Source organism: Molothrus aeneus, chromosome 3 (genome assembly GCF_037042795.1).
Source record: "Molothrus aeneus isolate 106 chromosome 3, BPBGC_Maene_1.0, whole genome shotgun sequence".
NCBI classification, from domain to species: domain Eukaryota; kingdom Metazoa; phylum Chordata; class Aves; order Passeriformes; family Icteridae; genus Molothrus; species Molothrus aeneus.
The window spans coordinates 41,372,205-41,396,760 of record NC_089648.1 but is presented as its reverse complement, the minus strand read 5'-3'; the positions used below and the strand labels follow the sequence as shown (position 1 = coordinate 41,396,760).

Below are 24,556 nucleotides of genomic sequence, written 5' to 3'. Positions count from 1 at the left end.
TAACTTCTATGCTATATAAATGTAATGGATTACTACATCATTACAATGGCCAAATGTTGATAGTTAAGCCCAGCATTTGTTAAGTAGACAGACCTATTTGGAAGTCAGCTGAACTGCAGCTACTTGAGCCAAGCATGGCTTTAGTCCAAACACACACACAGAATAACAAATTATATTTCTTGAAAAGCAAAGGAGATCGTGCAATCGTAGGATATTTTTCACCCTTTGAATAAATGAAAGTATGATCATTAGAGAATTCTGTCAGCATGATATCCTTCTGATCACATTGTACTCAACGGTATGTTCCCAAGCTCATTCCAACAATCTTTACCTGAGTTTTGCAGAGAACAAATATAAAATTTCCATATGCAAATCACATTTTATTCTGTAAACAGAAATGCAGTATGAATACTTTGGAAAAGGTATATTGATATTATGGGTCAGAAAAGAATGTTAATTTGCAGCCAAAAAGTTTCCTTAAAACACAATTTAGGCTTATCTACATAATGTTGATATTTGCATTTTCACAATGCAAATGCTAGATGAGGAATAAAAGCAGAACACCAAGAATACCCAAATCACATACAAAGTACTCTCTCACGTTCCAAAAGAAACTTACCTTATTAGAGTTTTATTTTAAAAGTTAATGCTTCTCTTTGTTAACATCAAGAGTCTGGACCAAAGTTCTAAATTTACTAAAATTTTGTAAGGCCTTTACAAGTTTTTGCTGTTAAAAGAAATTGGTTGGAAGGTAGGTTTAGTCTTCTCCTAACTGCCATGACAGCCATAGCTGCAGGTACAAGACTCAAATGTGTTTCTTATTAAATTTATGCATGATCTGTACCAAACAAGCCACTATCAGCCCTGAAAAAGGTGAGCCTGGAGAAAGAAGCAGTGTATATTCTCAAAGACCAAAGCCTGAAAGTGCTTGGGAGAGCACAAAAATCCATAGTTTAGATATCCTTAAGAAATCTTAAAATATATTTCCATTCTCCCTGAAGCTCTTTCATATTTAATCCTCATATTTAGAAAAACAGGTACAGCCAGTCAACAAGTTAATAGAAGCACTCAGTTATCAAGACTACACATCAACACATAAATTAGACAATCAACACACAAACCTTTAATTTCAAGATTTCCCTCTAAATATGGTATGTGAAAGTGGACTGGTAAGAAATGAACTATAAAATATAAAGTCAGGAGAGTATCCAAAAATGTTTGATTAATAATACGCTACAGGATGCTCCAGAAGAAAAACAAACAAAAAACATTGCACATGTTCCCATTTCTTCTGTGCTTTACTTTATTTCAGTTTTCACTTCCCAAAACTCCAATCTTTATTCTCTGAGGCTAGTGAGGAAGGCAAATGGTACTGAAGGGAGGAGCTCTGAACCCTCACCATAAATTATTTTCTCTGTTTTATGCCCAACTTTTTATAGAGTTTTAAAGAAGCTTGCAGTAGGAATGATTCAAGTGACACTTTTTTCATATCCATGATGTATAACAACAACCTATACTGAGAGTACAGCTTTGCTGCTGCTGGTAGTGTTTATTCCATCATGCCCTACAGTGGCAGGTCACTTAAAGTCAGCACGGGTACCACAGCCCAGGCACACCCACAGCAAACAGACTGATGCTGCACTGTAAAGTGCTTTCTATTTGCAGGCTGGGAGACATTTGGAGCTCAGCTAATCAAAGACCTGCTTGTGCTTCAGAGTGGCATGTCCTAGATGTGTACCAGATGAAGATCACTTTTTAAGTACAGAGAAAGCATAATTTTAATAACTTTGGTATTGTCTCCTTTTCTTGACTACTGTTGCCTTTGTTCCTTTCTGAAAACTTTGAGATTCTACGCATTATCATTACAATAGGAAGGTGCTTCAAATTCAACATACAAGACTGGCTAACCAAGGGCAAAGATATCTGAGGGCACAAATCCCCAGTTCTCCATTCAATGTATTAATGAATACAGAAATTAAAGATAACAATGTTTCTTTTGTGCCTATCAAATAAGCAATACTGAAAAGAAAGGAAAATAATTTCCTATTTTGATTGCATTATACATTCCCAAATTTGCAGCGAATTAATTTCCCAAACTATCTCAGACTATAGGCACATTGCAATTCCAGGCATGAAACACAAAGAAACTGCTCCATGTAAATGTGTGTGAAGTTTGTAAATAAGAGAACCTAGTTCTACACATATCATCTATGAAAATAAAGTACTACAAAGCATTGTAAGCCCAGGTCAGATGTCATGGTAAGTAAAGAAAGCATAAATGTTTCTCAGCCTTCTGTCTTGCCCAGACAGGAGGTTTGTGCAAAGTCTCTCTAGACCAGGTTGTTTCATTAGGCCTAAAGACAATACAGCACATCTCACCAGGTAGGTGTCTGAGCTGAGAAGTTACAAAGATCTAAGTTTCTGAAAGGCAACCAAGAAACTCGGGCACTAGTGAGACAATTAAAATAAAATTAAAAAAAAATAAAAAACAACAACAAAACAAAAAACAACCCAAACAACTAAAAAAAAAACAAAACACCACCAACAAAATTCTCACTACCCACTCAGTGCACCTTGAACAAATTAGTGCAATCCATTGTCTCCATATTACCTTCTAGATGATTGTTTCCTGTGTGCACAGTAAAGCCAATACTTGGCTCCTTTGATTGGGTAAGCTCAGAATGCCCACCCTACCATCATAAAAATATAACACAGCTGATCCTTCTTAAAGATTTCCCACATCTCTCCTATAAAGAGCACAGTGAATGACACTGCCTGTATACACTGTAGGTATAAGTGTGGGAACATACATATATGCAAAAAGACTCCTGACTCACCAGCCCACTACTCCCCTAGTGTAGAAGGGGAAAAGAAAAAAAGATTCAGTTCCCAGCTGGAGACAGAGAGGGACTCGACCCCCATTTTTCTTCATGCACCTATTAGATTACACACTACTTTCACAAAGTAACCTAATTCCTAGAAGTCTTTGGCTCAACTTCAACATTTCCAATTAAAAAGTTTGGTGTTGTTAAATCATGATAATTCAAGAAAAGAGTTCTTACCACCTTCTAATTTTATACTACGTATAACCCAAACTGCAGACAAAATAGCCACCTGTGAAAAGAAATGGTACTTACTGAAGTCAGAAACTGATGTGTGATGTTGGAAATGAGAGGATTAAAGTTTCAGTAGAATATAGAATAGGGTACTGCAAAAATATCACCTATTTTTAAAGAACCAAACAAATCCTGTTATCTCATTTTTATCATGCAGAGGTCTACTGCAAAACTCTGAACAAAGGGCACAAAAGCCAGTAGTATCTGAACTCCTACATAAACTTTGATTTTGGCACTACAAATAAAATGTTTTGAGGACAAGGTATCAAAAACAAAGTGAGATTACTGACCTTTAACGTACTGCGGTTGCCAAGCAAGCAATCCTGTAGCACTGGTTCATATTTTTTCATCAAAGTATCCCAGTTATGGTCACTGACAGTAAAGCTACTTTCATAGCCTGAGGTGACAGAAGAGCCAGCAGATGCTGCATCCGAGGAATCTGTAGAATATGAAAATGTTGTGTCTATATCCAAGAGAGAGACAGTCTCACAGTCCTGTAATTTATCATTTACTGGGCTCTCATGTTCATGCTGCAAATCTTCACCAGAACTGGAGGAGCAGCACAAATCTCCCAAGCGCTCATGAGCTTGTGCCATCTCTTCTGGCTTCTGCAGATTGCCTGTGGTTTTGGGATGCAGTACAATCTCAGTTTCCTCAATAGATTTGCCTTCCACATCATTTACTCCAGAGGCCAAGTTCAGGGAGAGCTGTATGAAACTGAAACTTGATCTAAAGCTATCCTGTGCACCAGCAGAACAAGAAATACCATCTCTGTTTTGATATTCACAGTTGTTATTCACTTCTGTCTGATCCAAAGCATACATGTTTGGGAGCTTGCTCACTTTGGTGCTGCAGCTTTTCTGCCACGTACAGCACCCAGCAGGAACATCTCCTATCCCTGTGCTATCTGACCGTGGACTATTGCAGCAAGAAAGATTTTCACAGCATCCTGGAGGGTTTCCAGTAGTGGCCAAGGTTGTCACCCCATTAGCAGGAACTACAGCACTACGGTGCAGGAATTCCAGTTCATTTTGGCACTGTCTGAGCAGAGCACATCCCTCAGAGCCTTCACAGTGCTGCCTACCATGCTGGAGCTCTGCTGGGCTGGACCCTGTGCAGGCACCCAGGGACTGGAACTCGATCTGTTGCTGAGCCTCTGGCCTCATGTACCCAGGTCTTTTGGCCAGCTTCTTTCTATGGAGAGAGCCCGCTGGCATTAACTGCTGTTGATCACCTGGGAGGGCAGAAAAAGTCAGTCAGTGTTTCTGCAGTTTTCCAGGCTTAACATACTGTGGCATCTGAAAATAGCCATTTCTGAAATTTCAAGCAGCATATCGTTTTCCATTTCAACAAAGCACAGACACTGACCATACTGCAGATGGAGAACACTGTGTGTATTCATTCACCTTATAAAGAGATGGCACCTGTTTCTAAGTGAGCTCCCTAACAAGCTCCTCCACCAGGACACACACCTGGGTACAATGTATCACATTATCTTCCCTATTCACAATATCGCTCTGCTTTTCCATTCCAACTTGCTTAACAGAACACTGAAGCAGAAACTTGGTTTAAGTTTCTCTGATCCAAACTGATTTCAGGCTTACAAACACATCTAAGATAGGACTGAATCTGCATCCAAAATGTGAGAACTGTGATCACAAAGAGATTTTGTTCAGTTTCTTGTGTTCATACCCATGTTTCAACACTATGAGTAGCAAATGGCTCAGGCTCTGCTGCCGTAACAGATACAACTGTAACACCATGTGGCTGCAGATGTCTGTCTAATGAGACACTGTACAAGTTGTCATTTAGATTTATGATACTATCCACCGTCCAAAATGTAAAGTTAAAGGAAAAGCTTTGCATGAAGAATCACCAATCCTAGAAAGCTATTAGTTTGTAGCATTACTAAAGTATTAATATCATTAAGAAGCATGCTCTTAATGATGCTCAGTAACTTGATTTCCTTACACATACCTTACTTACACAGATGAAAAGATAAATTTGCTGTTTGCAGAGATAGGAAAACAAACAAAAAACCCCATCCAAACAAGATAAAAATACCACAGTAAACATTATAAGTGGGAGATCAGAATGTAATGTCTGTGTTTTCTGTATATTTTTATATATGCGTTATTGGTAAAAGATTACATGATGACTACTTTCATTCTCTCATGGATTTACTGCTAGTTAAAAAGTATTTCATTTTTCTGTCCTGCACAATGGGAATCAATGGGAATACAAGCTCTGCACTATCATCCATTTTGTAACACAAAAAGATATTGACTGCACCTATTTGCCAGAATCACTCTTCAAGGGGATCTGATGCCTATCTGAATTATGCCCTCTATTAGCTGCCCTCTACTCAAAGAAACAGAATCAATTGGGTGTTAGAAATATTCATGTCACCCACCCAGAGCCCTTACAAAAACACAAGGTTCTGATTTTTTTCTTTACATTTAACATTCCACCCTAATCACAGTCCTTTGTCAGCATTTACATTGATGGATATGCACATACTCTAAACTCCTCAGCAGCTCCTAACACAGGCCTCATACACACCTCACTATGACAACATCCTATACAAGAATTTAAGCATTAGAACCAAAACTTCCCGGGAGAATTTTCCCAAGATTTATTACATTCTCGCCAAATAACCTTCAACAAAAGCAATTTACACATTTTCCATATACTAGAATAGTGGCACATCTCACCATAGGACTGCAGTTAAGCCTCTGTATCACCATAAGCTTCCTATCACCATAAATTAGAATATCCCAGCAGTCTCTGATATTCTCTCCTGTCTGAGGACAAAAAGTATCACAGAAATAAGAAGTAAAAAAGGTCATGGAGTCTATCAGCCTGTCTACTATAAAAAGACAGTGAAATGCTGTTCTGGGAGTAATTTAATAGAAGTCTTAACAAACAGGAATCACTCTCGGAGCAAGGGAACAAAAACTGAACAGAATGTTCTTTAAAATTTAATTCTTTTGGTTTATATACAAAACAATAGCCTAAATTTGATTTCAGCAGAAGAAATCAGTCATGCATAAGAGACATTCTAAGGCTGCATATACTCCATGGCCATTTAAAAAGGCCTGCCACAGGCCTCATCTGTAAAAACACAAAAGGTTCTCTGGTTTAATTAAAATCAGTTTAAAATTGATCTCACTAAGTCACTATGAATTTCTAAAGTAGACAGACAATTACAGCTCTTTAAACACCAAATTTAAACTAAGCTAATGTAAATAAGGTTTAAATTGGCCAAAGCATTAGATATTCACACCAAGTGAACTGGATGCAATTCTAAAAATTATTGGAGCCAAAGGGGTACAATTCCAATATCCTGAATGAGATCACACACTGCCCAGGCATCTCTGTGCTCCTCACAAGGTTCACAGGTAGCCCAGACAGGTTTGGCAATCTGTTCCTTCAGAGACTCCAGGTCTATCTCCTGGTGAGTCCATCCAGCAGCACAAATCACTCACCTGGATACCAGAGCAGAGTTACACTGCCCAAGTTCTAATCAGCACTAGAGCTAGGCCAAGCCAAGAGCCATCCAGAGGATGCTACAGGGAGAGAGAGCTGCAGGTCCTTCACCCCTGAGTGCAAAGCAGAGTGGACAGAGCTGGGACTGACATGAACATGGACACTCACACCTTCCCCAAAGGATAAGGGGAAGCCTGATCTCCAGGTCCAGATAGAGAGCACCCACAGCACCTTCAGCCATCACAAAGCCCAGTCAGGAAGGTTCTATTGCATTGGGTGTAGTGTTTGAGCACTGTTTACCTTGTGCCATGTCCCTGTTCTCAAGATTAGAATAATTTCAGTTGTTTACTATTACATATCAGAAATACAGTTCTATAAACTTTTTCTGCATAGCCTTTCAACCATAGCTTGCCTTGTCTGCATGTCAGAGAAATTACACTGAACCAATTCAGCTGGCTTATTAAAAAATAAAGACAGGCCTTAAATTCTTCTCATCTTACCTCAGTTTGAAGAACATCAAACAACTGTTCGCAATTAACTACAAAATTATCAGAATATTATCAGAATAAAACAACCAAAGGCAATATAAAACCTTACACTACAATGTGTTATGCATTGTGTGAGACACACATTTAGAAAGAGAGAAAAGCCACAAATGGAAGAGCCTTTCAATAGTAATATTAAAAATCAATTTTTAAAAATATATATTTTACAATCTTGGAAGACGGTGTAATGTATATTTAACAGCAGATATATGCAAATTACTTCAAACTGAAATTATGAAAGCTCAGAAATATTCTTAACAGCTCTTTCACCATAGCAATCTTTCCTGATGATCAACATTTCATGTACAATAGCAGTTCAGATCTAAAGCAGAGGGAAAAAGAAAATAGCCTATTGCTGTAAAGCAACATTGTTCACATCTTAGTCACACCAAGTGAGATGAAAGAGGGAGAGGTGAAGCCTAAGAGCATTTCTCACCAATGGAAAGAGCACATTCTCTTGTACCCAGCCTGACACCAAAGGAGAACAGAACAGTCATCTAATTTATTTTAGATCATCAGTTTTTGTTCTCAGCCACAAATGACCAAATGTTCTAATAGCATCTAATACCTTATTTGTTATTCCAATAGAATTTTATAGATGAGAACAGAAACTCTGATGTCATCACTTCCTCACTGCTGCTTTAAGCATGTGATGCAGAATGCTTGCAAGATCATTTAAGCTCTCCCTGAAAGTGAGAAGTTATAGATGCAGCTTTAAAGGTAGCTCAGCTATCTGAATATACCTATATTATACACAGTTCTTTTTTATTAGAATAACAAATTCATCTTCAGAGCACTTGTGGGTGGTGACTGTGATGTGGAAGAAAAGGTATTTGGTCATATTCAAAGGCAACTATCAAAGCACTGCTCCAAGCAATTTCTGTAGTGCTGCTTCTCTTAAAGAAGCCCATAACACCTGCATCAAACTACACACAAACAAAGTGAGTTCCAAATATTTATTATTTACAAACAACATATGCACATAAATGTTTAACCTATCAGAAGCAAAAATTAACCATTTTTGGCGATTAATCTGACATGACAATAACCATTACTGTTCAGCTCCTACGTCACAGAAATATGTAAAATGCAGCATGTTTCTGATCAGTTACAGTTTGACTCATTTACTGAATTTCAAAGACCCCACTAAATCTGCAAAATAAGATAGCACTGATGTCAACACAGCCTATGTTGAAACAAGTATCACCTCTTTGCACAAATAAGCTTTCAAAGAAAGTCACTTTCAAATAAAGATTTCCATAACTCCTAAAATGAAAAGGTCTCACTTGGCTTTTTCATCTCACCTACTGAGTGTTAACTGTAACTATGGTTTATCTAAAGTTTTATAAAGTGTATCTACAGAGGAAAGCATTGCTGAGTTACATTGTATTGGATATAATAATAATTATTTCTTCACCAAGGCTTCCTGTGATTTCTAAGGTCACAGACTGGGTTCAGTTACTCAACTGTTAGATTTCCAAAACATGACAAATAACATATCCTCTGAGATCATTAAATGCATGTCAGTTTCCATTCTCCACTAAAAAGCACTTCAAAGAGTTAAGCACTGCAAAAGTCAGAATGCTCTTCTTTAGCCAGGGTTTAAATAATTGTGTTTTTATTGACACACTCTCATAATGCATGTCATTGAGTTGTCACAATCAAGCCACTTGCCTCCTTAATGCAACAACTCATTTTAAGCCATTTGTTGAAATTACAGCACCTCTCTCAAGAATTAGAATCACATCAGCTGATATTAAATTTTTCACACCTCAAGAAATAAAAAAAACAGTTTAAACCTGGTCTAGCCTTAACACTAAGAAAGAAAAAAAAAAAGTCTACCAAAAAGTAAGTTGGTAAATAACAAACATTTCCCATGTCAGTAACAATCACCTATTTAGTCAGGGGAGTAAGAGAAATCACCCTTTCCCTTATTACATATTTGTTACTAGAACTTACTTTCCAAATTCATCTCTGGTTGATCACCCTCAATCCAACCATTCTCCAAACCTTCTTACACAATTCACGGATGTATTTCACCCAATAACGCACTGATACCTGCCTTGGCCAGCTAGAACCAAACTCACACCACCAGCTGCCTAACAGAACAGCTCCCAGGCTCCCCAGTCATCACCACACCCAGCTCAGGGATCCATCCTGTCAGCCCATCTGATGAACAACAAAATATCCCAAGGATGAACACAAGCAGGTCTGGAAAACAAGCCAGTACCAGCACTGGGTGCCTTCAGCATAGTGAATAACAGAAGACACTCCCCCAAAAATATCCAGCCCAATTTTTTCCAAACCTGTGGGCAAATTTTTCTTTAACTAACAGTTAAGTTATTGAGAATAATTTACCCACTTTCCAAAGAGGCAGATGGACACACAAGTTGCAAGCCTACAGAGAATATTCACAACAGCTTATTTCAGGAGGTGGGGTGTGGGTGTAAGTTTTGTTGTTCTTCTTCCTGGGGAAAAACTCTTTTGTTCCCACTTTCAATACAAAAGTCTGTAGAGGCAGTCCATGCAAATGTCTTAAGTGGAGAGAACACTGGATTCTTTCAGTCAAGATCTGACAACAGCTTTAAATATTTCACAGAGATAGGGGAGCAAGGATGTTGCATAAAACTGTGTAGTTTTCTTAGGTCATAAATTAATTTGCAAACAACACTTAATGGGTTTGCAGTCATATCCCATAAAATCATTTCACCAAATACTTGTGAAACTATGAAATCGGTACACAGCAGTCCCTTTCAAAAATGGTCTACTTAACACACCACACTTCTCTTTCATCACTCTGTCTACAGAGTGACAGTGTGGATTCCCACTACTTCTGCTCAGTCAGATCATCTACAGCAAGACTCTAATATAAAACTCATCAGGGGGGAGGGGATGAAGGAATTTAAAAAAAAAAAAAGTGAAGTGTGAGAGCACATTGACAGCAGTCAATTTCTAATTCAAGCACAGTTTGAATGCTCCAGCTTGGAGATTTGAATTTTTAATTTCACCAAGAGAGTGGGTTCCAAATTAAGCATCTGATGCACAGTCAGTCTGAAACCAGAATTGAGTTTACTGAAATAGAAAGTAATTTTCTCTTAACAGCTCAGTAGTGATCACATATAATGAAAATAAAACAACGTGGCAGCTCCTATATTGCCAAGGGTGAGGAGTCAGAAGGCTTTTAGCTTTATAATTTAATATCAAAGTCCCAGGACAAATGCTGCTCCTTTGCCTGCTGAAGGAAGTTCACTTTGTAGCCCCAGTCAGGCTGTCAGATGCAATGTCCATGCTGTCTAGACAAGAACAGAGATGGAATGGAGCTCCAGACATCAGGAAAGCTGAGTACCAAATTCCCACAGAAAGTACAGCACCTCAGGATGCAGATTAAATACAAGACAGTGCAAAAGCCAGGCACGAATACAAACTGCAGTTACAGCAACGCACAGGACACGAGGCCAACCCATAGCTAGGAGAAAAGCAAAGAAGTGGTGCTGCTCCCTCCCCCTGCTCCCCTGAAAACAAAACCTCTGGGCTTTACATGAAGCCCTGCAGCTCTTTAAGCTCTACCAGAATTTCTGCACTTGGGTGTTCTTTGCTCTTTGCAGCAGTTGTGTGAGCTGTACCTTTGCCAGCTGACAATAAACTGCTGCTCCAAGTGGCAAGATGAAGATCCTCCAGTGGCCCCACGAGGCACAGCCTGCAGCACCACCCTCCTGTCCTCAATGCCTGCACAAGCAGCTTCAGTCAGTGCAAGTCCTCACCACATGCCAGCAGATTGCTCAGCATCATCAGCCTGCAGATGTTACAATCTGGGAGGGGTGAAACTGTGCTCCAGCAAGCAGAGTGCAGCTCCCTCAGAGACCTTCACTGGCAAGTGGGAAAGACACACATGATATCCCTTTTGAGATCTTCACTGAGAATATGGCTTGACCTTTACAACCCTTACCCAAGGCTGTAGACAGACAAAACAGAAGCTGGAAGTTTGTTTTACTGGGCCCCAGAACACAAAACTGAAGACGTCAGCTATATCCTTTTCCTCTAGCACAGAGGAGAAAAGTAGGTTGTTCAGATGAAATTCTGAGATTATCTATGAACAGGCTATGGAAGAAATACTACAGCAGAGATTGCTGAAACAGCAGCTGAATACTAACCACAGGCAAGAGCACTACTAGCAGAAATCAGAGCTCCTTCTAAATAGAGTGGGTCAGAAGTCACTCTGCCTAGAGCAAGTCAGATATCTTTTATTTTTTTTTAAATTAACATTCCAGGAAAGAATAGAGTTTCTCTCTAGAAGGTAATTGCACTGAACTACAGATTTTAGCAGATGTGGAAACAGAGGGACAACGGCTATTGATACAGAAGTTGAGAAGGCCTCAATATACAGCTGGAGAGCACTCAAAGGAGGCACCCACCAGCACTAGACAGCTAGCTGTCCATAACTTTACATGTAGGAGCCCTGGCATTGGAGGCCAAACTTCCCACATCACCAGATATGGCAGGAACATGGAGATGTATCCTGCTCAGCTTCAGGCAGGAGCTGAGAGTAACCCGTGCACCTCACACCAGGACTGCAGACCAAGGACTCCACAGGACTAAAACCTATTCATGCACCTCCAAAAGCCATGGCCACCAGAAGCAGACAAGGATCAAGGAATACAGTCAAGCAGCAGCCAGTCAGACCCTAAGCTGAGGGAGGACATCACCAACACTAATGAATCTACTTTGGCTGTCATTCACTCATTTTTGCCTCCATCCTAACTCTGCTAGTACCAACACTGCACATGCTTTCCACCGTTCCCAACAAACCCTGCCTGCTTTTACTCCCACTGTCACTGCATTTCAATCATGGCTCCCCAGTTACTCCTTCCAAACCAAGGGCTCATTTTTCTTCAAGTGAAAAAGAGAGCTGATCCAGAATCTTTCCAATTGCTTCTCCTGAGCTTTGACAAAAACTCTGGACGGGTCACACTTCACAGTCTAGAACAATAACCATCCACAAAGCTCCTGAACAGTGTTCCAAGCCAAAGAGAGATACTCTCTTTCCCAATACTAATTTCCACAATTCTTCCTCTCTGTTCCTTTCCAATCATTCCTTTTGGCCATGACCCCAATGCACAAGCCTCCCTCCAGCTCCCCTAACAGCATTTCTCTCTCAACAGCAAAGAAACCTGTGTCAACTTACCCCCAGAAATCCTCCTCGTATGAGCTTCCAGGCCCTCCACCTCCTCAGCCCACCCCATCCCTTCCCAGGTGGAGAGCCTTTCTGCATTATACTGCCCATCAGCAAGGCTCAGAATTTTCTGGGCTTCCCCAGGTGCATTTAAAAGAAGCCCAGCCCCACTTCAGCTGTGTTCATTGATTTCATTGCTCCCCTCCAGTTGCTCAGCTTTTTGGCTGAGGGTTTCTTTTATGTCTTTCACAGCACACAGAGTGTGTATGACAATCTAAACCAAACCTCACTCTAAAGGCACACTGACTCCATTCATCCCCTCAGAGATCATCTCAAGGAAAACACTCTTGTGAGAGCTTCTTCCCCCTGACTGTAAATCACTGCTACTCATGTCTAGGAAATCAAGACAATTACCTGTCACAATTTACTCTGACATTCTCCCTGGGCTAACATACATTAGCTAATAATACAGGCTACTCTTACTAACACATGTCTATGCTGCTTAACAAAAGCACAGACTTCTGCCAGAAGTTTAACATATTTCTGTCACATGCTGTTTGTGATTCACATAAGTACTACTACCTAAGTACAAACACACAGTATCTGCCACCTTTCACTGAACCTTACCCATCTGCTATTAATATCAAAGTAAATGAAAGCACAGCATTAATCCTCAAAGAAATTGTACCCCTATATGACACAGCTTGTTTCGTGGGTCCAGGGACTTTGCAGGATACTGCACTGAAACAAAGTCTTCAGCCAAATACTTCAAGTTTAAAACAAAAAAAAAAGTCAACACAAAAATCATACCTCTCAAAAATATTCTCTGTATTAAAAGAATAAGCCAGTGAACAGTTTTGCAGGTCAACATATTCCAGATCCATCTTAGCATTTTAAGTGGATAAAGAAGGTGCAGAATGTACCATATGGCATCAAACACACACACACCTGAACAGATCTGCTTCAGCAACAAAAAGCTTGGCAGAGGAAAACTTTGAGTGTCATTCAGATAGCTTTCCAGAATAAATACAGATTGTTAACTCATTACTTCCAATTCTAGAGCAGTATTATTTGCTTTAGAAAACCTGAATTCATAATCCAGGATCAGCAGGGTCCTGTGTGAGGTAGCTCATATTTGCATATCCCTTTCAGGTATATGGGATAGGTCCTTGTGTAATTAGGAATTTCTTCTGCTTCTTTCAGGTTTACATACAATACTCCTGACAAGTAATATTATTAAGAAGCAGCAGGCAGAACTGCCACAGCTTCCTTTCCAGGAAAGCAAAGCAATTTCAGAGACATTTGATCTCATGAGTTCTGAGGTACAGCAGTAATCTAATGCATTTGCTTTGTGGTTGAAGCAGACTATGTGAGAAACTACACAACTCTACCCCAGCCACAAAGCATGGCCAAGACAGAACAAAGGACTAACATAGGACTCCTGAAAGACAGCTAAGTATTTTCACTATCAAAATACACCTAAAGCTTTGTACCTTTAGAACTCCTGTCTTCATGGAAAAAGGTTGGACATTTAAAAGCAACACTCAGATAGAATTTTATATTTATATTATCTAAGCTATCAAACCTTAGAGTTGCAGGTCCCCTTGAGGCAGATCCTGCAATAATGCTATTCTGTCTGGTGAATTTTTATTGGAAACCTCAGGTTTAACTTACATTTTTCACCATAAACATGAAGCAAATACAAACATCATATTTAGAGGATGCTGACTATAACAACCTGCCTATGTTTTTGTACTCCAAATCTAAAAAAGTCTGAGATCTGAGACTGGAAAATAGATTTATAAAATATCTGTGTCAAGTAAATCCATTAAGAGAGTCTATAGGCATAGATAGTTAATTGACAGGCTTCTTTAACTACTGAATGAAACAGTGCTACCTTTTTATGCTGGAAATCTTTTAAATTTCCTCCTGACTAGGAAGAAAACTCACAATATTTTGGATGTACTTGCCACAGTTGCTCAACCTAGAAAGCATCCTCTCTCTCCAGCCCTCTGTGAGCAGGCACACCTTGCATGACTGGCCTTAAAAAAACAAAGAGGTGACAACAAAACCATGAGAGATACTGAGAAGACTGAGATTTTCATTTCTGAGCAATAAAGGTGTCATAGTGCTCCACTGAACAAAAACGTATGAAATGTCTTAAATTACCTTAAAGTCTGAGTCATAAGCAAGGACTGTACTAGAGAAAGCCAGCAAGGCAGAACTAACAACATCTTTAAGGTTAGAATGCCCTCTTTGGGTATAAAGACATATTTGCAGCAACAGTAAATCTCAGTAAGTACAGTGCTATTTTATGCTGTAGGAAGGAAAGCAAATCAAAGAATGCAAGTGTGCTACTCCAAGACTTCTAAAACGTTAGAAATTACTCTAATTACCCTCTACCAGTAGCAATGCTGTGAAGAGGGCACATAACATTAGTGAGGTTGACAGCAATCCATACAGAGCAGTGCAGAGGGTCAGGACAAGGAAGAAACGGGCATAACTAAAAATAGGAAACTGGATACAAAGAAAAACTTTTTCACCCTGAGGGCAGCCAAGAAGTGAAGCAGAGAGCCTTGGAGGTTTTCAAGGTTTTCAAGGCCCAACAAGACAAAAGCTCTGAGCAACCTGACACAACTCCAGAGTCAGTCCTGCTTTCAGCAGGGAATTAGACCAGAGATCATCTGAGGTTCCCTCAAACCCAAGCTATCCTAACATACTTCTAAGATTTAAATAAATGTCTCAGGATTTGCAGTATTTTGCTACTTAACTATACCCACAACAAAGTTCAAGAGTTTCATCTGTGGAGATGCAGCCAACCTTGCAAGAAAGCAACTTCTCTGATTTATAACGCCACAAAGGAGTCACTAGAAGTTAGCAAACAATAGTTCCATCACATTCTGGAAGCTGAAAACAGCTCACTTTCTATAAATAAAATTTAGAATAAAGCTCAATACTAGATTCTCAAACAGCATTTAAGCATCCACCACTCACAGAGAGAGAGAGAGAAATTACAAGCTTGAGCAGTGGTCAGGGCCTTAAACAAGACAGATACAGTAAAGCAGAGCAGCACAGGAACTCCAGTTGTTCCACAGCAGCAGGCCTTTGGCAGTTAGCTGGCGATTAAATGATGCTCATGAGCATCACTTAAATGTCACTTTGATCTACCGCAGTTATTTCACAAAATCTTTATTACTGAGGCTTTTTATTGGCTGTACAAACATTGGCAAGCCTTTCTCTTTGCTGTATTAAAAATTATTTTGATACTTATTCCTAGGCTGCTTGCCAACTGGAAGACAAGATGGAGCCATCTGTGAGACTACAACTCTCTGAAGACACTTGCCTTTCAAAAACATAATCCCTTAAATGGTGCCAAGGGCATTACACACAAAAAAACTAACATCACATCTGAACAGCTGCAGCAAAACCTGCCTGTCTCACAAATTTCCCAGCAAAGGAAGGGGGAAGACCACTTCTGCTCAGGGAATACTGCCTCTACCCTATCCAGTCCGTGAAGTCTGATTATGACATGAGCATGTAAAAAGTCATGCCTGAATATTCTGCCACACATGTATCAGGCAGTCAAAACTGTGCCAGAGATCTGTATGTTATCTATAACTGAATTAAGTAGCAAACACAGCTATTTCTATATCTTCTCTTTGTTGGTTTGGTAGAAATTTGAGGGGGCTGGTCTCTTTCTTCTTCCACTGTTTAGCAATGTTGGTGTTCAAAATATGTACACAGGCTGCTACCCAGAATTCCTTATATCCTCTGCATTGCCTTCAGCTGGTCTGCTTGGTTTTAATTATTACTAAAATTAAGTATTATTCCCTACTTGCCTCTTGACTTTTAATCCTCCTTTTAAAAGCTCCTCTCATATTTTATATCATAATTTCCAAGCCATTAGAGATCACTTTTAGCCAACTAACACCTACAACAATTACTCCTAAGAGACCTGCAGGAAAGACAGCAATCCCATGTACTTCCCATGGCTTGCACTGAAGAAGAGTCATACTGGCCTCTCAGCATTAAAACCACAGCCAATCTAAACTTGCAAGGGTCACACTTAATGCCCAGGCTTCCAACTTCCAACTGTGCTACACCTAGGCAAAGCACACAAAGTTTCACTAGGGCATGGCAGCACACAAAGCAGTAACACAAGAAGTGCATGTGCATCAAGATCCAGGAGAGAAGTCTGGACTCTCACATTAAGAAATTCAGTGCCACACCAAGCTCACCAGAAACACAGCAAAACAGCTGCTACACACCATGCTCATTACTTGTAACAAAGATAAATTATTTTAAAATAATATGAAATTAACTCAGAAAGTGAATGACATGAATATACACTGCCTGCTTAACCCAAAGATGGAAAATCTTACTAGCCTCACTCTAAAAGGTAAACACGAGGCCATGAAGTACAACAGGGCAAGACAGTCAGTTTCACAAAGGGCAGTCAGAAGTTTTATGGATTACTCTTCCCAGAACAGCAACACTGGCTTTTACCTGCCAGTCCTACCTCACAAAGGAAAAGACAGTAACAAATCTACTCCTGAAAATCAACATCATAGCTATACTCAAGGTGGGCAGAAAGCATCTCCTTGGATAACATGAAATAGATCCTAACTTGACCCTGGAAAAGATTATCCCATGGAAAATTCTGTCATTGGCAAAAGCTGGCACCATAGTAGGAAAATTCTCAATTAGCTAAAAGAACAAATACCCTACTGCTAGTGCTAACTGCATATAAAAAAAAGAAGCTGAAGCTGATATTTTCTTAGCTTACAGCAACTCGAGACCCCTGGCAAAACCAGATTTTCCCCCAGTCTTCATTCCCAGAGGAAGCAGACACAGTTCTGACAGACTGCTCATAGGAAACCATTAACTGGAGCAGCTCTTCTCTCCCAGCCAACTCTGTAAAGTCCCCAGCAGCCACAAGTGTGGGAACACTGCAGCAGCTCTCTCACCATGACCATGTTCAGGCTCTCCAGGGGAAAGGGAAACACAATACCTGTTGATTATTAACTACTTTGGGAGCAAAACCACACAGAGGATCAGCTGCTCTGGTTCTGTACCCCAGGCAACAGTAATCAGATCCTTCTTATACAATTTCAGTGAGGGTCTCCTCAAGATTTTCACTGCTCTGAGCAAATTAAAATGTCCTGCTCTCCTAAACAAGGATTCTGGCAGGACAGGAGCAAAGTTTCAGCACGCTGCCCTGGTAAAACAGTGCTGTCCCACTGCAGTCGCAGCAGGGACCATCCAAGGCATCCAAGAGCACCTCATGCCCCTGAGACCCCACATTCCCTGCTGAAGCACAGATATCAGCACCCTACCCACATTGCTCCCACCATAGACACAGCAACCAAAAAGATGTTAACAGCAAGGAAATCCTACTACAGCAATGTAAAATATCACCAAACACAGCAGCTGTGTGTCACACAGACTGGTGTGCCTATGGCTCTCCAGGAGCAGAGCCGGGAATGCAACTCAGGCACAGCTCAGCCTGAGCTCTTAATGCAAATACTGATGGGTTAATGCACTACTCATTAAATGGGAAAAGCCAAGCCCCAGCAAACAGCTGGGCTGCCCATTTCCTTCCATCACCATGATCTCCACTCTCCACGGGCCAATAGCAACAGGAAGCACCTGAAACTTAGACCAGCACCATGAAATTCAATCTCATTCCTGCCTCACTAACCATCTTTGTCCAAAATCCTAAGAGAGAATGGAAAGCTCTTGTCCCCAAAGACATACTCTCTAACAATGGGGATAAATTAAGTTTATATGATCAGCCTAGCTCTTGCAACAAAGTCAGATATTTTATGGAGCTGAGGCTACCTCAATTTACCACCCTGAACAGGCTCAGGGATGTTCCTTCCTTTGAACCTCATGGTGTTTCCCTGAAGTAAAACATTTATGTGTGGAGGAAGGGGAACAACCAACCACAAGAATTATTAGATAGCCATAAAATAAAGGAAAAGCCTGTGGCTATAAGCATTTGGCCTTGCAAGTACTCTCCCCCAGCACCACTCCAAGTGCCTGCATATCTGCAGTAATGATAACCAATAAGACCAAGCTGCTGTGTCAGTGGGAAGAATGCTTACCACCATAACAGAAACAAATTACTTGAAGTATCCCACTAAAACAGCAAGAAAGCAGTTTACTATCATGAAAAAACTATTCTTGCCCTTCCCACACTCTCTGGAGAGTTGATGGCTTCCCAAAAACAAAACAAAAAGATGTTAAAAATTGTTTCCTTTATTGCTTAAAGCATATTTCTCCAACCAGTCTGATGATTTTGACCATCCTCAGACTGGTGATTTAAACTCAAGTTGTTGTCAGATTAACTGAGCTAGGGACTGTGGTTCTCATCCCATTAATCAATAAAGTAGTGAAGCCATTGACAAACTTCATTATCTACAGACACATTCAAAGCATCACTATTATCTGATTCTAATTTTCTGTTTGTATTATTATTCACCATTAAGCAAGGTCCTGAAAAGCTACACCAGTGCCACATGCCTCACCTTACACAGATCTGGAGACTTGTAAAGCAATTCAGAAAATGGTATCTAATGGTATCAACTCCCAGTTCCTGCCTCTCTCACAGATACTAACCCTTTCATTTTATTTAGTTTTACAATACTCACTATCAACCTCTTGACTTTTCACTCCACAGGTTGCCTCAAAGTCTCCCTACTAAGAGATTTTCCTCTGTAATGGTTTCCTGCCCCAATGACCTCTCAGCCCAGCAAAGGAAAACTTTCAACAAGAGCACATTAAACCCCTCCAAACAACCAACTCTTCAGCCATTGCAGAGAACAGAGAAAGGTCACATATGCCATATCCATTCTGCTCTTAGTTTCAAGGAGCCACTTTTCCCACACAGCTACACAGCTCTTTCCCAAGGAGATTTTATAATCTAACCATACATACAGTCTGTTTAACAAACTTTTGTTCAGTTGTAGTTCTGATTTGGTTGCTCTTTCATTCAATCCATAAACACAGGTAGTGCATACAACTTTAAAGGAGCTAAATAAGCAGTACTAAGAAAACATATTTTCCACTTTCCATCCCTTATTCTGAGTACACAACTGTTTATGTAGTAAATATTTACTATTCAAGGTAAAGTCTAATTTAGTTAGGGTTTTTTTACACTTGTCAGTGTTACAAATAAACAGAGTGACAGAGGGCAAAAAGAGCAGAGTAACAAGACAATTTACCCTGACACGGGCGTGACACAACTAAGAGACCTATTTATAAGGCAGCAAGAGAGGAAGGAAGGAGGTGGTGAGAAAAATCAGAAAGCACCATTGATCATACTCATTAGACAGCTGGGTCCCAATTAGAAATATATCACACAGAGATAATAAGAGGTGTTCTGGAAGGAAGCTTGGCTGTGAGATGAAGGAGGGTCTGAAACACAGCGAGCAGCATTTTACAGTATGTACAAAGGGGAGGCAGAATCCAGATTCTGCAAGTCCCAAAGGAATCACACCCAACAAAGAAACCTTACTTCAGGCAAGCACATGATCTCACCCCTCTGCCTGCAGACTTCAGATTACTCATTAAACCACTTCACATTCTTAGCATCAATAAATAGGGAAGTAACTCCCTGTCAATAGCTAATTCCATTTCCATACAGAAAACTCATGTTTAGCAAACAAAGTATATCCATAGTGGATCCTAGCTTCCACAGCATCAATAGCTTGCAGGCTTGATATTTCTCCCTGAAAGCATTTTTCAGGTGACCTCTTAATGGAATCCATACCTATATGGTAAAGAAGAAGAAAAAAGGAAGTTACATGGTGTGTTAAATAGTTAACACTACACAGAATTAAGGAAACACCTTCAAAAAAGGATACTACCATGCTTAAAATAGGAACAGCAGCCTTTGTTCAGTGCCAGAGGGCCAAGTTTTCCCTCGTGTGACTGCTGGTTTACAAAGGGCGCATTCATTCTGAATACACAAGGGTTTTGCAGCAGTTTTCCTTCAAGAATATTGAATAGTATTACAACACACCCTGGGCTCAATCCTAATCTAAGTGATGTGGCATGAAAGGGCTGCTTTCTGGAAAGAGACACAAGATGCTAAGGATGAACTTGGAAATCACTATGGCAACTGTGCAGGTCCCTTCCCATTCACCTTGGAGGCCAATACTCCAAAGGAGGTAAGAAAAACCCCTTCCACAGGAATCATTCATATGCAATATGGCCAAAACCAGAAAAGGTCACAGCCGGTCTCAGCTCAATTAGAAAGAGGGGTTTGCTCAGAGAAACACAAGGCTGAAATGGGAAAAGAAAAAATCATAACTCCCAAGGAGCGCCCGTGAGGTGTCCCACACTCGAGTAAATCACACTTGAAAGGTCAGCTGGTTCAGTAGCTGTAAAAGGCCCCAGCCACAGCAAGCAAAAAAAGCTTAACCAAGTGTGCCTAATTTGGGAACAAAGTCAGAATTAACCTTTAGGGTTTTCGCTTTTGTCAGTACAAAACATTGTTTGCAGTGCTTTCTGTCCTCCTGTTCATCACAATTAATTTATCCTGATGCTAATAAATCCTCTTTTCTTACATGAACCCACTACAATTCCACCAGAAGCAGCTTAGGCCCAAAGTTTTGACTTCACTTTAATGAAGAGAACAAAGGATGATTTATCTAAATTTAAAGAGGGAGGAAGCCAGTGGCAATACAATACTTGCTTCTGACTGTGTTTAGAATGCTGTTGCACTGTAATCTTTAATGTCATGTATGAGAACATGTCATTTTTGGTGCCCAATCTCAAAGAGAGCTACAAAGAAACTGGTAACTCTGATAGTATCAAGCACTAGGAAGAAAAAAAGACATATTGGATATGGTCCTAATCTCAAGTTTACAAAACACTGCACATTTGGTGGTTCTTGTACATTTCCTTCAATTTCCCATGATCCCAAAATTTTAAGTAACCACAAATCTCTAAACTCAGCCTTTTTTTTTCTTTTAAATCAAATATTTATTTTTAACACCCCTTCTTTGCAGTTTCATAAGGGCCTAGAAGCCCCATGAATAGGGCTTCAACTGGAAAACCACTGTCAATGCTTTCCCAGAATGAACCACAACAATTGCAACTTCAGCAATGAGATGGGGGAACATACAACATCATGAAAGAGACTTTAGTATTTAAACACTAACAAAAATTTTAATAAGTAGAAATTTTCTCATTTTCAGGAGTTACTGTAAGGCCAATACCAAATTAGCAAGTAAATGAACCAATAGGAAAAGACAAAACAAGAGATAATGCATCCCAGGGGACTTCACCCATTTCTTTGAAAACCTTCATGACTTCTAATTAGTAGCAGCACTTGCTGCTATACCTTCTGCAGCATATTTTGTGAAAACCTTTATTATAAAAGCACTTCACTGCAGAACTCTTAAAATGCAAGCATAATTAAGTCAAAAGCATAGCAAGAAGTCACTCAAGCAGTGTACACAAAGATTAATATGGATTACCAAAACAGGAATGAGCCGTTTTCTATTAAACTGTTGGCAAGGACGACTAAGTGTTTGCAGAAAGTCTTGGTGGACTCGTGGAGCTGGGAGAACCACATATCCCAAACAACCCAAAAGACAGCACCTAGTGAGAAATACACCTTTCTTTCCCAGTTGTCCTGGGAAAGGTGAAGTGTTTTTTTCCAGAATTTCCCCGTGGCTCCAGCCTTTTGGCAGCACCACTGTTGATAAGGAGAGCAGCCCTAGCTCCAACCAGCTGATTGCCACAGCTCTGAGAGAAAAGGAGAGCAGTTCATACACACTAGAGGTCATGGTCTTGTAAGATTCATTTATTTATAAAAGCATATACACACAGAGTGTCTGCTGAGACGGCAGGTTTCTTTTTCTTCCTTAAGCCCGGACGGGAGAGATAACATAGGTAAGTTTTCTAAGAGCACCATAACTTACTCTTTGCAGTTGGTTATTTAAAAAAATAAACAAACAAACCATACTAAATAAACCATTAATGGCTTTGTATCACTGTAACTGCGCTCACATGCGCTGAAGTGAAATCTTACTTTTTGAGTTAAAAAATTATAGCTACGTTATCTCAAAGTTGCAAGACCTTTTCTTATACCCTTTCTTAGACTGCATTAACTGTGAAATGTCAACATCACTAGGGGCTTAAAAAATTAAAAAAAAAAAAATCTTAAAACTTTCGGACTGTGAAATGAAAGATCCGGGTGGGGGTTTTCTTCACTGAAAAGAAATGGGGAAAAAAAAAAAAAAAAAAAAAAAAAAAAAAAAAAAAAAACAAAACACACCACACAACTACATGCTCCCCTACTGAAAGCGACTCCCAAGAGCGGCCGCTGTCCCAGCCCGAGGGCAGCATCCAGCCGAGTGCAGCCGCCCGGCCCCTCCAGCGGGGAGCAGCGCTGCCGGCCCCGGCCTCGGCCTCGGCCCCGCCGGGGATACCCCAAGCCCCCTGCACGTTCAGGGGGTCCTGCGAAGCTCTCCGGCCGGGCTCCCCTCGCCTCCTCCCTTCCTCCCCGCCGTTCCAGCCGCGGTGCCCCGGCCCCGCTCACCTGGGCCCGCCGCGTCCCCGCCGCGGCGCCGCCTGTCGGTCCCGCCCGGCCGGGGCTGGGGCTGCGGCCGCCACATCCCGCCCGACCCCGGCCCCGGGCCGCAACCGGCGGAAAGCGGCCCTGGCCCGGCCACTCCCCGCCGGGGGCGGGCTCCAGGCAGCTCCACCGCCCCGGAGAAGGAGAGGGCGGCGGGCGGGACCGGCCCTGGCTCCGGCTCCGGCTCCGGCTCTGGCTCTGGCTCGGGCTGTGGAGGGTGGTGCGGTGCGGCCGGCCCAGCCCCAGGGAACCCGGGCCCGCCGGGCTCCCGGCCGCGCAGTGGTCCCAGGGTGTGCGGGATCTGTTCCCACAGGTCTGCAGCGTTAAGTTGGGCGGGAGAGGAAATAGGGAATCGCAGAATCGGTCAGATTGGAAGGGACCACAGCGGTCCGAGCTCTCTTCTCAAGCAGGGTCATCTTAGAGCACATGGCAAGGAATTGGGTCCAGATGGTTCTCGAGTATCTCCAGTGAGAGAGACTCCACAACGTCTTCGCACAATCTGTTCCTGTGCTCGCAGAGTAAAGAAGTTCTTCTTCATATTCAGGTGGAATTTCCTGTGCATTGGTTTCTGCCCATTGCCTCTTGTCCTCTTGGGACCCTTCCTTCAGATACTTAAAAACATGGAAAATGTTCCCTCTCAATTGTCTCTCTTGAGGCTGAACAGGTCCAGCTCCCTCAGCGTCTCCTCACAGCAGAGATGCTCCAGTCCCTTAATCATCTCTGTATCCCTCCGCTGGACCTGCTCCAGAAGCTCCATGTTTCTCTTGTACTGAGGAGCCCAGAACTGGACATAACACTCCAGGGTTCCTTAGAAGGGCAGGATTCCCTCCCTTGACCTGCTGGCAATGCTCTTCCTAATGCATCCCAGGATTCCATCAGTCTTCTTGTGTGTGTGGGCATGGCTCACGGACAGCTTGTTGTCCACCAGGACCTTCAGGTCCTTCTGCACAGAGTTGCTTTCCATGAGCTCAGCCCCTAACCCATACCTTGGGTTGTTCACCCCTGGTGAAGGACACAACCTATGTGACATCTACAGATATATGGAGATATATGGCCTCCACCACACAGGTCCCAGCATAACAACAAATATATATACCAAACATACTCTTGGAAAACAATTTATTTTCAGGTTTAGCCATAAAACCTGCATTGCTTGGTCTCAGAGCCATCATGTGTCTGTGAAACCCTACTCTGGCACTGCTTTGCATGTCAGATACTCACTAAACTTAGCAAGACATGTACAGCTATTATGGTATTCATTGGCTTCAAGTAGCCTTAAACATCTTGGAAGCAGGACTTAAAGAGATACTTAAAAAGTTTGCAGATGATACAAAATTGGGAGGAGCTGTCAAGTCCCTGGAAGGCCGGGAAGCCCCGCAGAGAGACCTTGACACATCAGAGGGGCAATCATCAGCCATATGAAGTTCAACCAGGGAAAGTGCTGGACTCTGCACCTGGAATGGAGCAACCCCGGATGTATAGACAGACTGGGGAATGAGATGCTGGAAAGCAGCACCATGGAAAGGGACCTGGGGGTCCTGGTCAGTGGCAAGTTGAACATGAGCCAGCAGTGCCCTGGCAGCCAGCAGGGCCAACCCTGTCCTGGGGGGCATCAGGCACAGCATCACCAGCCGGGCAAGGGAGG

At 41.4% G+C, this 24,556-nt stretch overlaps 1 protein-coding gene across 1 annotated transcript in view; it reads right to left on the bottom strand.

The window, feature by feature from the left end:
• The window catches only part of DISC1 (DISC1 scaffold protein), a 190,739-nt gene extending 167,798 nt beyond the window's left edge, over window positions 1-22,941 (bottom strand). The window contains exons 1-2 of the mRNA XM_066546761.1: window positions 22,876-22,941; window positions 3,407-4,350 (exon numbers count right to left, since the gene is read on the bottom strand). Coding sequence (XP_066402858.1) covers window positions 3,407-4,333 — 927 coding nt within the window. The 5' untranslated portion in view covers window positions 4,334-4,350; window positions 22,876-22,941. The remainder of the gene's footprint in view (window positions 1-3,406; window positions 4,351-22,875) is intronic.
• Between the last annotated feature and the right edge of the window lie 1,615 nt (window positions 22,942-24,556).